At 44.5% G+C, this 15471-nt stretch overlaps 1 protein-coding gene across 2 annotated transcripts in view; it reads left to right on the forward strand.

Annotated features, from left to right (window-relative positions):
- Positions 1 to 6534: 6534 nt before the first annotated feature.
- PLK4 (polo like kinase 4) overlaps positions 6535 to 15471 on the forward strand; it is a 30491-nt gene continuing 21554 nt past the window's right edge. For both annotated transcript variants that reach the window (XM_084856001.1, XM_084856002.1), the window contains exons 1-4: positions 6535 to 6740; positions 11709 to 11804; positions 13189 to 13284; positions 13363 to 13477. In XM_084856001.1, the coding sequence (XP_084712127.1) occupies positions 6711 to 6740; positions 11709 to 11804; positions 13189 to 13284; positions 13363 to 13477 (337 nt within the window). In that variant the 5' untranslated portion in view covers positions 6535 to 6710. The remainder of the gene's footprint in view (positions 6741 to 11708; positions 11805 to 13188; positions 13285 to 13362; positions 13478 to 15471) is intronic.

Consider the following 15471-nt stretch of genomic DNA (forward strand, 5'->3'; position numbering starts at 1 on the left):
CTCAATGCATTCTTTTTAAAACCTGGGGTCTCCAATGTGGTGGCCATGGGCATCAGTGTGGCAGCCAACACTTCTCTTGGCGCCCACCACCCCGCTCCTCCTGATTTCTATATTATTTCTTAAGGTTTTTGTTAATGGAAACATGTTTTTAACTGGGAGGCTGGCATGCTACAAATTGAAGCACTGCCCTCCAGCACTACCTTTATTTGGGTTCATAAAAGTGATGTTGTGTTTTGGAGCCTTGTACTTAAGATTCTTGGCCAGGTTACTTTTCTTTTAGTCTTATCAGTTTGCCTTCTGGGAAATGCATGCTCTGTGGCCAGCCATGCGCACCACGGCATTCATTTTGTGAATGGCCAAGTCCCATCTCTATGGCAACCATTTTGTCAGGGTGCCCACAACACTTTCAAAATTCCAAATGTGGCCACCAAGGACCCCTGTTTACCCATCCACTGTCAGCCCCCTTTTCCTCTGTGTACATGGCCTCATAGCTCTGTCTCTCTTAATTACCACAAGTTACAGGTTTCAGAAGTGCATTATCTGTCTCTGTCTCTCTCAACCCTCCCTCCTTCTCTTTTTATACCCTGTAGTGCTCTTTGTCTGCACAGCCTCAGGTCTGTCACTGCTACCTTCCTTTTCTTTTTCTGCACGTTCAGGTCTCTTAGCATGCAATCTGTTACCCTTTATTTTTCCCTTTACAAACCATAGTATGCACTGTTCTTCCTTTACATCACCAGACATCTGTGTACCTCTCTCCTTGTTACCCCCTTCTTTTCCCTTTCCCCAAAGATGTCTCTGCATTCTTATCTCTAAGTTATTAAGCACCCCAACCCCATTTTGCACATATTGCTTGCTTTCCTGCTTGCTTTGTTCTGCACTGATATACATATAGGCAGCAGAAGCCCCCTAGCACAGGGGTATCCAACACAGTGCCCAGGGGCACCATGATACCCACAAGGACCTCCAACGGCACCTGTGAAGCTCTCCACTCCCAGCCCTCTTAAAAAAAATTGTTTTTACTTAAAACTTGAAAACGTTAGGGTGCCAGGTTCTCCTCCTTTTCCTTTAATATATATATATATATATATATATATATATATATATATATATATATATGTAAGGCACCCAGGCAACATTTTTGAAGGATTTAGTTTATTAATTATCTTCACAAATCTTTTATAACTGCCACTTAAACAAAAGAAGAGAAGAATTAACTCTTCTTATAACTTCCCCCTCTATATCTTTACCTTCTCCAGCTGGCCATAAGTAGTGCTTGGATTATTTCTGAGCTGTAGGATGCCTTTGGTTGCTGATAGTGTGGCTCACTTATGAATTTCCAAAAAAGAGGAAATGCATCACCAAATGCGAAGACAGAGTTTTGCATAAAATTTGCATATGCTTATTTATATGTATAGATGCAAATTAAGCAAAAAGTACTCTATTTTAAATAGAAATACAGCACTTCTCATCATATTGGGGAAGACTGCTGACCAGGTGCTACCTGTTGATGGTCAGCTTCAGGGCCCCTGCTCTCCCTTCTTAATACGGTTCTGTATCTGTAAAATCGACGTGGACTATGCAGTAGAAGCCCCTTAGAGCAGGGATCTCCAACACAGCACCCAGGGGCACCATGGTGCCCCCAAGGACCTCCAACAGCACCTGTGAAGCTCTCCACTACCTGCCCTCTTCAAAAAATTATTTTTAATTAAAACTTAAAAACCTTAGGGTGCCAGGTTCTCCTCTTAGTTCCTGAACCTGCCATCAATCAGCTTTTTAGCGAGCAGGAAGAGACGGAAAAAGTTCCTTCCTGACCCCACCCAATCTTCTTCCATCCACACAGACCTTTCCCCTTTGTGCTCCCTCCCTCCCTCCCTCCACTCCCAGCTCCTTTCCCCACTATTTCTCTCCCTTCCCTTCCCTACCCCTAGCCTTGCTCTTTCTCTCCCACTCACCCCTTTATCTTTCTGTTTCTTTCCAATAGCTTCACTATTTCTCTACCCCCATCCTTCTTTTGACTAGCCAGACCCCAACAGCAACCATTATGTGACTAGCCACATCCTCCATTGGAGCCATTTTGTGGTGGTGCCCGCAGTTTCTGAAATTCCCAATGTGCCCCAAAGCCTGGAGATCCCTGCTCCAGAGGCTTCACATGGAAGGTCCACAACAACTTCCTTCAGTTTCCTGTGTATGTTTTTTGTTGTCTCCTCCCTCTGTGCCTTGCCCCTTATCTCTACAGCTCCTTGAATTTGGTGGCTACTGCACCCTCTGGTGATTCACCCAGTGAAAGAATGTCAGATGCAAGTGAGATCCTGCAGTGTGGCTGCAACATGTTGGAAAAAAATGGTGCAAACCCTATTAGAATCTTAGAAGAGGAGGAGAAATGCGGACATAGTGATACAGGCATTCTCCCATTCTTGCCCCACTTTTGCTGGGTAGGCCTTAGCTTTTCCCAGAAAAAGGTTGAGGTCAGAAACAATGGGAAATTTAAATTTCCACACAGGGCTGCAAGTGATGCACTGGTTTTATGTTGTTCAGGACTGGGATTATATCAGGTCAAGGGTTCTACAAGACTCATTAACTATAGTTTCCCAACAAGGTACCCTCTAGATGTACAATTTCAGTCAACATGGCCAATGGCCAAGGATGATGGGAGTTGTAGTCCAAAACATCTGGAGGGCACCAGGCTGGGGAAAGCTGTATGCCCCCCAAATTAATTTGCATCTCAAATGCACTTAGAAATGTGCTTCAGCCAGTGCCAATGAACTTCCATAAATGCGACATCCTTTGAGGTTTGGGTAATGTGGAATTAACAGCATATTTTGTTCTAACAGAGTTGTATTCAATGTTAGACTAAGTCCTGTTCATTTCAATGGGTCTCCTCTAAGTAGGACTAACATTGGCTACAACCCAGAGTTGTTTGTGCTCTGGGAAAGTGGTAAAAAGCATAATTTTTATCTGTTTTTATCACTTACTTGAACTTGTTGCATCAACAGAAAACTTTAGCAAAATGTTCCAACCTGGTATGAAGTAGTATTTGTTAGACACCAGGTTGTATCCAGGATTAGACATGCTTAGAGTAGACCCATAATCAGTGGGACTGAAGTTAGTCATTAATAACTTAAGACCTACTGATTTCTGGTTCTCTTTTTCACCTTGATACATTCGTAGTGGCAGCTGGAGTTGGTTTAATATTACCATCAAGAACATGAGTTGTGAGATAGAAATCCATGATTCAAATTTCAGCTTGGCTGGAGACCATGTCTGCAATATGGAGATAATAATAGCGGGATATCTTAGCAGGATTGCTGTAAAGATTACTGAGCTAATATATGTGAAGTGCTTTCAGCATTTAGGGAAAGCGCTATTTGAATACTGAATATGGTTAAACAGTTGGAGCTGTGGGGGTTCTCCCCACAGAATACATGAGTGCCCATACTGGACCATACGTCTAAAGCCAGGGCCGACCCTACCATTAGGCAGAGTGAAGCACTCGCCTCAGACAGCAGATGTTGAGCGGTGGGGAATGACAGTGAGATCTTGGAGGACAGAACTGTGTACGCTATGCAACCTGCCCTGTGTCCCATAAGCTAGTTTGAGGCCTTCAGGTAAGATGAAAGACGCTGTCCCATTGCCAGTGTTGAAGTAAGATTCAACTGCCAGCCCAGTAGGCTTCTGTACATGAAACTGGGGTGGGGGGATCTTGCCTGTCACCTGAGGCAGCGAAATATCTTGGGCCAGCCTTGCTTAAAGCTGCCTCTGTTTGGAAGCAGCTTCTGCAAAAGCTAGCAGAACCTTAAATTAAACGTAACAGTTGTACTAATACCAATGCAACTTAGTTCTCAGAGACACGAAAACATTGGTACCTTTTCCACTTTCACAAACATCTTGCTAATTAACCCATCTCAACATAATTGCTGATATATCTGACAGACCATAAAAGAGGAAGGCCACATTCTCAATCTCAACATGGATTTCAAATGGAATTATAAGTGATGTACCAGCCCCATGTTGGCCTTCTGCATTTAGCCCTAATTACAAAAGACCGGAATGGCAAAATGTGCATATATTAAAGTGCAAAGATGATATGGCTTGAAAATTATGCATCTCTTTATTAACCTTGGATAAAAATCCTAATCAGCAATGAACAACATCTGACAGGGAGGAAACTTGAACAAATGCATTTATGGCAAGGAAATAGTTGTGTATAATCTTAGCAAGGAAGGGCACAGATTGAGGCGCTATGCTATTTCATATTGATAGTTTGACATTATGCACTGAAAATTAACTGAGAAAAATAAAGAATACAGGTTGCATAGAGAAATGGCAGAGTGCTTAAGAAATCATATGTATGAAGAAAGATGCTCTTCATCATCTGTTCTATTAAACACATCTGAAAAGGGCACCAGATTCTAGATTAAAGGTCAAACTGAGCATTGTATGAAAGATGCTACTCTGTCCTGTGCAGCAAATGAGGGAGAAATGAATATGCCCAGTAGTCACTTCGTCCAGTTGTCTCATTGCTTTATTCAATATGCTACATTTTTTGAAGAAAAATATATCCTCCAATATTTTCCAGATAAAAATAGATACACTGGGTTGGGGCCAGGAACTGCCTTCCTTGAGAGGAAGGGATCTGCTAACAGAAGGTTCCTCCACCTGATTTTGGGGATCCCCACACCACAGCTCACCCCATTCAGCAGGATCTCCTGACTCTCTGTGTAGCATTTTCAGGGGGGCTGGAAAGGCTGCCATGGGGAGGAAGTCCACTTCCACCAGCACAGTTGTTCCAGCTTAAACCTGGATCCAACCCACTAATTTTCATTCTGTGTGGAAAGGAAGTTGTTAAAATAATAGTATTGGCTTCAAGCAGAATCATAGTCTGGGGTGAGGGAGGTGGCAGTACCATAATGATTTTCAAAGGGTTGAAATTACTAAAGTGTTTTAGTAATATAACTGAATTAAGGGTACAATCCTACCCAAGTTTAGACAGAAAAAAGTCCAACAACTCCTAGAATTTGCAAGCCAGCCATGCTGGCGGGGGGATGCTGTGAGTTGTAAGACTTTTTTTCTGTCCAAACATGCATAGGACTGAACCCCAAGAGTGCAAACCTATTCATGTCTACTCAGAAGTAAGCCCAGTTGTGTTAAATGGGGCTTACTCTCAGGAAAGTGTATATAGGATTGCCCTTTAAGGCTGCAATCCCTATGCAAACCTACCTGAGGGAAAGCCCAACTAAGGGCACAATCCAATGTATGTTTTTAGGCAATTTCTCTGTCTAAACATGCATAGGATTGTACCCTAAAAATAGTGGGACTTATTTCTGAGTTAACATGCATAGGTTTGTGTTGTAACTTTTTATAATTCTGTCAACCACTGGCTCAAAGGTTTATTTTTAAATGCTCAGGCATAATATACACACATCTCTGAGCTCATGCAGACACATGAACATTCACACACCCATCTCTCCTATGAGCCAGGTTAATTACGGCTGCAAGCCTAAGCATATTCGTTAAGTTCCTGATTTTTAAAAGAAGGCAGAATCTGCTCACTTTTGTACACCCAAATCATAAGTGATCAAAGAACAAGCAAAATGAACTGAATAGGAACATGTAAGTAAAGCATAGAACAGTTTGAGGATGGAGTCTTTAGCTCCAACCCAATAGAGCAATTTTTTTGAATAATTTTTTTTTTACTACAGTATAGCCTGTCCATACCATAATTCCTCAAAATTCAAGGGAACTTAATCCCAAGTAAGCATAGATAGGACTTACAGTGTAGGTTGGAAGGAAATGCCACTGAAATCAACTGTGTTTAACGCGATGAAAACATGGCTAGGAGTGGGGCCACCTCCTGAGCACAACACCAGTTGAGGTTTAATTCATTCACTCTTCCCATAAAGAGGGGTCAACCTTCTCATAAAGGCCAACATTCAAATATATTAATGAATTAATTAGTTCAGAACATTCAGGACAGTCAAAAAGAAATACTTCATCATATAACACAGAGTTAACCCACATAATTCATTTCCACAGGATGTGGCGAGTTATTTATTGCATTTATATTCTGCCATTCCACCAAGAAGCTCAAGGCAACTTGCATAGAGAGATGTTTATAGGCTGGTATATCCCTGGTATATAAAACCAGCTACTGGGGGACACCAATGGAGGAGGGCTATTATGTTACTTTTATGCCCTGCGCTTGTGGGTTTCCCAGAAGCATCTAACTGGCCACTGCGGGAAGCAAGGTGCTGGACAAGATACCTCCAGTAGGGCTCTTATGCATTGAACAAATGACAATGAGAATAAATAACAACATGGGAGTTCTGAATCCTTGCCACTAGAGGGCCTCTCGCCTCAATAGAGCGAATACACCCGCGCGACAACTCACGGTGCGCACGCGCTTTTATATTGCTGTTCTCATGAACGTCATAAACTGCCTACCGCGCATGCGCCGTCCCCGGGGAGCAAGAGCATGGGAGAGAAAACGCGACGCGATGACGTCAGGCGCAACCTTTCTCGGGGCGAAGCTGCAACGGCGCGATTTTTCAAAATGGAGCCTCGGACGGAGGGAGTTTCTCCCCGACCCCCGTAGCGGGGAGGGAGAGGCCTGTGGATCGGCAGCGCTACCGAGGGAGACGCAGATTAGCCGGCCATGCGACAGTGATAATAAAGCCGTACAGTAACGCGGAGGAGCCAGCGCCGCCGCCGCCATGGCGAGCTGCATCGGCGAGAAGATCGAGGTGCGGAAACGGCCATTACGCCCCGGGGCGGGGGGAGGACGCGCCCATTCCGGGGGGGCCCGGGCCCAACCATGTCTCAGCCGAGGGGAGGCAGGAGTCGCTGCTCGTCTACTTGGCCCGGCCCAGCCTGTCTTGACAGGTGTGGCGGCACAGGGCGTTGGGCGGAGCCCCGCCCTGCCGGGATGCACACTGCACGTCTTGCACGACGCGCTCGGCCTCTGCCAGCTTCCCCGCGTAGGGCTCCCACGCCTTTCCCTTGCAAGAGGATTTTCCTCCCGCCCAGCCCCGTACAGAGGGGGGATGAGCACCGTGCAGCGCGGTCCTGTGCCTTTTTACTGGGAAGCAAGCCCCACCATGTTCAAGGGTGTGTGCACGGGATCGTGGCCCCGGAATGCCTGAGGGTGCGGTCCTGTAGCTTAAACTACAATGCTCTGCACGCTTTCCTGGGAGTAAGCCCCCTTGAAAATGCTAGGGCTGACTTCTGAGTAAACGTGCTCAAGATTATAGAAACTAAAGTATTACTAAGCCTCAACTCGCTTAAAGAGTATTGCTACCGTTCTCTGCCACTGTTTTAGTGGCTTTTAACAGCTGAATGGCAGGCAGAAATCCAACAGAAGCTTTTTATGCCCGTGTGTTTTTATGCAACTAGTGCCATTACCTGTTGAACGTCTAGCTGTCATGCAGCTTTAAATATGTAAGGAGCCATGCCAGAAAACAGTGGTAAATTTGCACAGGATTGGGTTGGGGGACGGATGGACTTGCCTCCAGGCTCTGGCTAAACATGGCCCCCTAGCTCAGCTCCTGTGTATACCGTTGGCCTCTGCCACATCGCTCACCAGAGTCCTGCATATGCATGGATGGTGGTGGTGGCAGAGCCCTGAACCCCACACCTGCCACAGACTCCATAAACTCTCTGACTCTGCACTTTAAGCCTGATGTGTTTAAAGTGGTAAAATTGTCTTCATAACTTCGATGTTTGCCATTCTTTGAGTATATTTGGAATTGATTAGAATCCCCACCTCAATGTACAGAACTAGGGAGTGTTAGCTGTTCTGGATTGGATAACAAGGCTTACCCAAGGATGACTTTGGGTACATAGTAACCCTCCCACCCTCTCAAGCCTATTCTTTGTATCCATATTGCCATGTTTCTTCCTGGCTTGTTGCTGTCCCTGAAAGCAGAGTTGTAGTATGATGTTCTCCCTGAAAGAAGTCAGAAAGAAACATTGGCTGAAGCAACAACAATAAAAACCCTCCACAAAAATCTGCAAAATCTTCCTAATCTTCAGGTTGCCTGAAGATTTTTTTATTAGGAACAGGTGACCAGGCAAATGGCTTTTTCCCAGCCTGTGCTAAGGACAGCTTTTCCCCCCAATTTTGTTCCAGCTTATAGTGTCTGGGGTGTGTGCGTGAGAAAGAAAGCTCCTCCATTGTATGATTAAGTATTACTGTGGGACACCTGTTCATGTAATATTAATACTATCCTTGGTAATGCTCATCTGTGCAGTCTGTAATTTTAGAAGCAGCTTGCATATAGCCCTGGCAGATTCTCATTTATGTTTAGTAAACAATTACTACAATAAATAGGTGGTCTAACGTGCTTGCAGAAACCAGTAGGAATGGTTCATAGCATTACCAAATTCCACAGTATTATCCTTTTGTTCACAAAGTCCAGAGAAAAGGGCTACAATTAGGTGGAGACTGGCTAAGTGGCACTATGGGAAAGCTTTGTTTACATTCAAGGTCTGACTGGTTGCCACATTGGGTTTGGAGCATCACCTCTCAATCTGATTTCCCAGATTGTGGGAGCGCTCCTATAAGTATACATTGAAGTCTGGGGAGGCATGTGTTTACTAGACTTAGGAAGCAATCCTATGCATGTTGAGACAAAAAAAAGCCCTACAACTCCCAGCATGCCCCAGCCAGCATTACTGGCTGGGGAGGGCTGAGAGTTGTAGGACTTTTTTTCTGTCTAAACATTCATAGGATTGCACTCCTAGCCCCTGAATTGTGTGACCAAATAGGGTACTTCTGAGTACTTTGAGAGCCGCATTCCTGTGCATGCTTTCCTGGGTGTATACTCCGCTGAAGTTAGTGGGGCTTACTTCTGAATAGACATGTATAGGATTGTACTGTAAGGCTGCACAGCTTGGAAATAAGCACTGAGTAAATATGAATAGGATCTGCCTGCATGACTGCAATCCTGGGCACACTTACTAAAGAGTAAGACTTATTGAGCTAAATGGACTTTCAAGTAAATATGAACAGGATCGAGCTGTAATATAGGGGTTGGGAACATGTGGCCCTCCAGATGTTGTTGGACTGTTGTTTTAATCTTGGTTTTATTATTGTTACTTGCCCTGAGCACCATTTTTTTGGTGGAAACATGGGATATAAATCTAATAAATAAATGCACACAGCAAAGGATCTGAGATAGGAAGAACTCTCCAGTGAGAGTTTTCCAGTGCTGTTTGTTTGAGAATTGTATGATTTTCAAGTAGGTATACTTGTATTTTCTGCCAATTTGAGTTTCAGTGAGCAATTCTTTTGGAAACTGTCTCATATATCCAGGTAAGGAGAGCAACTGTAACATGCCTGAAAAAAATTGAATGGTGGTTAAAGGAATTAATGTTTGAGAAAAGTTAGCATCAGCAGCTACAGTAGCATTTCTGAGATCTCACTGTCACTTATCAAATCAGAGCCTTGCAACCATTGTTGGGCAACTTTTACTTGCAAGATCATGTACGCTGATGCCACATATCCACCAGCCAATACTAGTAAGATTCTGGCAATTGTACAGTGATGGTTGGGAGTATATAGACACCCAAGACAGTTAATAATGCAGAAGCCCTTTCCCTGCTTCTTTACTGGAACAAGCAACTATTTGGGCTGTATTCTCATTAGTCAAATTTTTCTGTAGAGAAGTTAGGTCAAGGCTATACTTTGAGAATGCTGGGTGACTTGGAATGTCGTTAGTGCTTACTAGACGCTTTGATTTAGGTAGTTGTGTGGGCCTTGCAACTAAAAGTCGTGGGTGGAGTATGTGTGTTCTCAGTGTGAATTTGGAATAGTTCTTGTCAGTCATCCCAAAGTGTGTACTACCGATGGCAGGAGGATTTGAAAGAATTCTTCATCATGCTGTTAAGAGCAGGAGGCTTGAGTAAAAAACGGAAGTATGAAAAATATTGTATTGCTTTCTGACTTGTATTCGAGATCACCCTGTCCAGAAGTCTTGGGTATTTTGTAGCCTACCTCTATCACTAGCGTTGGGTATGGGTTACAATTTAAAGCACATACAAATCCAATTTAATGGAAAACCCCAAGATACTTCCATTAACCTTCCCCCAAACAAAACAAAAAAAACTTTAGCCACGAAAGATGACCCCACCGAACAAAAATATCTTAAAATTCTTCACAAAATACTCGGGTTTTGTCAAGTCCTTATAAAGTTTCTGTTCGAAATGCGTTTAGGGTCCCGCTTATACACTGGAGAACCATCTCTGTTTCAGACTGTCGGTGTTTCTCAAAGTGGGGGGAAGCCTCTGCAGACTAGGCTACCACCACACAGGTGCGTGTCTTGTCGGCGCAATGCTATGCCGGTTTGCTCGGAAGCGTGTCCCGCTCTGCTCAGCGGGGTTTACCGCCACAGAAGGGTGAATAGGGTTAGAGGTTTCGGGACCGTACCGCCCGGCGGCAGTAGCGGGATCGCCCGCGGGACTCCGGAGTGGCGGGGGGGGGGGGCTAGTTTGGCGTCCCTCGGGAGTATTTCCTTGGCTGCTGCTATGGCAGCGGCTGATGGAAGCCGCGTCTCCCCTGGGAGCGGGAGAAAGGGCGGCAAGGCTGGCCGGCCGCTAGCGCCGTGGGAGTCTTTAGACTCCTCAGTGGGTGCGAGTCCCCGGCAGGATGCCGCAGTGGCTTCTCAGCCTCCTGCTCTCTCCCCTGCCGCGCGACGGCACAGCCTGCGCCGCCATGCCCCAACCCTTGCCTTGGGAGAGCTCCATTCAGGTAAAGGCGCCCCCTGGCCTCAGCCGCCGGAGCGTAACTCGCCCCGCTGAGGCGCGACTCGTACCTCCGCGCGTCAGCGCGCCCGGTCTGTCCGAGCAGGCGTGGCTCAAGCCGCCAGCTCCGCGAGCGGCGGAAAGGCTTCCCCCAGAAGGGGGGCGGGCGAGAGGGGAGGACGGGCATTGTGCAGGGGGAAGAGGTGCAACTGGGTAAACCTGAAACGTGTGGAAGAAAGAGCCCGTGTTTTAGGATTGGGAAGGAGTCAGGAATTGTATGAAAGCTAGCAAGACTGACCATGCACTCCGCTGACGCTTCTCCTGTGTTCGCAGGCTTTGTCCTGCCCCCCTCATGCGCTGTAATGGATTCTTACCCCTAGCCTAGGCCAGAGGGATGGAGGGACTTGGCGCACACTCAAATAGCTCATAGCGTTATTGACTGGAAGTGTTGCAGAGACAAATGGAGAAAAAAGGTGTGAAGGGAGCAAAGCGTACATCAGGGTTGCTGAGGGAGCACCTGGGGTATGGGAGAAGGGCTGACCATGGTATGAATGGGATGCATTTTTAATGCAGCTTTCTTGGAGGGGAGGGAGTAGCCAACCCTACTTACTTACTTCTAGCTGCATCCTCTTCTACTAACCCATTGCAATGGGAAACAGAAGCAATTCTTTCCTCCCACCTTATACTGTACTTCAAGCTGGCCTCACAGTTTTCTATGTAAAAACCTTTCCTTGAGACTTCCTTGCTTTGGAGCAGGGATTCATTTAACTCAAGGTGACTGAAATCAATTATTTAAGACACAAGAAAAAGAAGATCACAACAGATGGGATTTTCTTACATTTTATCTACAGACATCTACCACATAGTGGGCATGTAGCATATTAAAACTGTTTCAGTGGCTGATACCTGTCTATGCAAACAATGTGAGGAGACAGTAACAGTCGCAACCTCTCTCTCTCTCTCACTCTCAGGATTTCAAGGTGGGGAACCTTCTGGGCAAGGGCTCCTTTGCAGGAGTCTACAGAGCGGTATCCCTTAAAACAGGCCTAGAAGTGGCCATCAAAATGGTAAGTGGCCATTGAACCAGCAACTTGCATAACTATAGAGCCTGTAGGCTAGACAAAATATAGGATGCCAAACAACTGGAGAGAAGGGGATGAGACTTAGCCACACATTTTCATGCTCAGTAAATGAACTAATGCCCTCCTGCACTCCCAAACTTTTCCCTTCTGTGGACCCCACTTCAGTTTTGAGTGGTAGTTTACCTGGCAATTTGGATCCCAGGCTGCATAGACTGTTTTGTAACATCTGTATAATTCAGTGCTTTCCACATACTTAGTTGTGCAAGAACATAAGCGATCGCTGATACCCTAAGATACCAACCCAGACCTGTTGGCTCTTCACATCTGAAGGCCTTGATCTTGCAAACTGCTCTCTGTGAGGGTTTTTCTATAAGAGTTCTTAATTTAGAGTACCTTTCAGGTTCAGGACTGTTCATAATCTGAAATAAGAGGGGTTCTTCTGCACGTTAAATGTGTTGTTTGGCCTTTAAAAACACACACAAAATAGCAGCCACTGAAGAGATTGGGTTAGGACCTTGGCATGAGTGGAGTTTTTAACCCTTTACACTGCGCTGTGATCCCAGTGAAAACAGTGTATGCCCCCAGTTTCTATTTGCATTTGGAGGAAAGCTGCCATCGGCACCATGGATGCCAAACTACTGGGGAGAAAGGGAGGAGACTTAGCTACACATTTTCATGACCATTAGTTCATTCTCCTGACGTAACTAGCAGTTTGGGGGCTGGGAATTATTGAGATGGCAGCACAAGGGTTAAGGGTTAAAATACCCTCCATCTGCACCACAGTCCAAATATGATTCCCCTCCCAGTGGCTGCTGTTTAAGTTAAAAGCAAAACAAAATGCAAGGCTGAACCATGCTTTGAATATAATATGTAATTTGGTTGTTAGCCTGCATTACTTAGGATTTACTAGGGATACAGAAGAATATTTAGACTCCAATCCTAAGCATGTTTACCTGGAAGTAAGTCTCATTTTATTTGATGGGGCTTTCTTCCTAGTAACTGTATGTAGGATTAGACTAACACTCTCATCCTAAGGTTTCATAGTAAAAAAAAAACACAAAATAACAGGCTGTATTTGATATAATGGCATTAATGTGCACTGTAGTGCTAAACATGAGTGTTTGCCAGTACTATTCCTAACCCTTGTTCAACTTATGGTGCAATCCAATGTATGTTTAGACAGAAAAAAATCCTACAACTCCTCACATGCCACAACTAGCCATGCTGGCTAGGGAATGCTGGGAGCTGTAGGACTTTTTTTGTCAAAACGTGCATAGGATTGTGCCTGTAGTTAAATCGTAAGATAGAATGTAAAGACATTTTTAACTTCTTGGTATGATCTTAAAGGGGGAATTTGATTTCTTTGTAGATTGACAAAAAGGCCATGCACAAAGTTGGAATGGTTCAGAGAGTTCAAAATGAAGTGAAGATACATTGTCAGCTAAAACATCCTTCTATACTTGAGGTAAGAATTTGCACAAAGAGTTTGAAACATGGATAATTATGCTTCAGTCTGTTTTAACATTTAATTTTTCTTTTTTAGCTATATAACTACTTTGAAGATAGCAATTATGTGTACCTGATATTAGAGATGTGCCATAATGGAGAAATGAGCAGATATTTAAAGAACAGAAAGAACTGTTTCTCTGAAGAAGAAGGTAGGGTTGAAATATGCTTATTTCCACTTTGAATCAGCCTTTTGAACAAGTAAATATGTTGGGATCCAAACAATTGCTTCATGTCCACTCAGAGGCTTGGACATAGCCATGGGACTACTTTTTTCCCTTTGAACAATGGACTTCTGTGTCTGCAACACAATGCTTTTGAAAGTCATGCTTGCTTTCAAAAGTGGGAGGCTGCTATTTGAGAAAACACTGTCCCCAAATTCTCTCTAGCAAGTGGAGCTCATTGTGAAGTTCTTCGGATCTTGGCCATATAGCTTTGGTCTGCAGTTAACAGAACTTGTAAAATATATTATGCTGCTATCAGTTTTATAGGGGTGTAATATGCATCATAAAAGGTTGATGCAGGTGAAGCTCTTTGCTACATGGGAAGGGGATAAAGTGCAGAAACCATAATAAACCAATACCATATGTAAACAGGAGGACACATGGGAATTTAATGTGATTGAAAAGCAGATTAAAAATAGCCTAGATAAATATAAGTGTTGATAAGGGCTTTAAAAATGCAGAATTCCTCTGTGAAATGTATAAAATTGTGACTTTTAAATCAGAAAGGATTCACGCAGAACAATAAGTCAGGATTCCAGAGAATCTTGGCTTATCATAAATAAGTTGTTGTTGTTGTTGTTGTTGTTGTTGTTCAGTCGTTCAGTCGTGTCCGACTCTTCGTGACCCCATGGACCATAGCACGCCAGGCCTTCCTGTCCTGCACTCTTTCCCGGAGCGTGCTCAAGTTCATATTCATTGCATCCGTGATGCTATCTAGCCATCTCATCCTCTGCCGTCCCCTTCTCCTTTTGCCTTCAGTCTTTCCCAGCATCAGGGTCTTTTCCAGGGAGTTTTCTCTTCGCATTAGGTGGCCAAAATATTTCAACTTCAGCTTCAGTATCTGTCCTTCCAATGAGCAGTCAGGGTTGATTTCCTTTAGGATGGACTGATTTGACCTCCTTGCAGTCCAGGGGACTCGTAAGAGTCTTCTCCAGCACCACAGCTCGAAAGCATCAATTCTTCGGCGCTCAGCCTTCCTTATAGTCCAGCTCTCACAGCCATACATTACTACTGGGAAAACCATAGCTTTGATTAGACGGACCTTTGTCGGCAAGGTGATGTCTCTGCTTCTTACTATGCTGTCTAGGTTTGCCATAGCTTTCCTCCCAAGGAGCAAGCGTCTTTTAATTTCATGGCTACAGTCACCATCTGTGGTGATCTTGGAGCCCAAGAAAGTAAAATCTGTCACTGCTTCCATTTCTTCCCCTTCTATATGCCAGGAAGTGATAGGGCCAGATGACATGATCTTAGTTTTTTTAATGTTGAGTTTCAAACCAGCTTTTGCACTCTCCTCTTTCACCCTCAACAAGGGGCTCTTGAGATCCTCTTTGCTTTCTGCCATTAGGGTGGTATCGTCTGCATATCGAAGGTTGTTGATAATTCTCCCGGCAATCTTAATTCCGACCTCTGATTCATCCAACCCGGCATTTCTCATGATGTACTCTGCATATAAGTTAAATAAGCAGGGTGACAATATGCAGCCTTGTCGTACTCCTTTCCCAATTTTGAACCAATCGGTTGTTCCATCTCTGGTTCTTACTGTTGCTTCTTGACCCTCATACAGGTTTCTCAGGAGACAGGTAAGGTGGTCTGGTACTCCCATCACTTTAAGAATTTGCCACAGTTTGTTGTGATCCACACAATCAAAGGCTTTAGCGTAGTCAATGAAGCAGAAATAGACGTTTTTCTGGAATTCTCTTGCTTTCTCCATGATGCAGCGAATGTTGGCGATTTGATGTCTAGTTCCTCTGCCTCTTCTAAACCCAACTTGTACTTCTGGTAGTTCTCGGTTCGCATACTGCTGAAGCCTAGCTTGTAGGATTTTGAGCATCACCTTGCTGGCATGTGAAATGAGCGCAATTGTGCGGTAGTTTGAACACTCTTTGGCGTTGCCCTTCTTTGGAATTGGAATGTAAACTGAC

The sequence above is a fragment of the Heloderma suspectum genome, chromosome 5 (genome assembly GCF_057233095.1).
Source record: "Heloderma suspectum isolate Gila_16-S chromosome 5, 16-S_ref, whole genome shotgun sequence".
Taxonomy (NCBI): Eukaryota; Metazoa; Chordata; class Lepidosauria; order Squamata; family Helodermatidae; genus Heloderma; species Heloderma suspectum.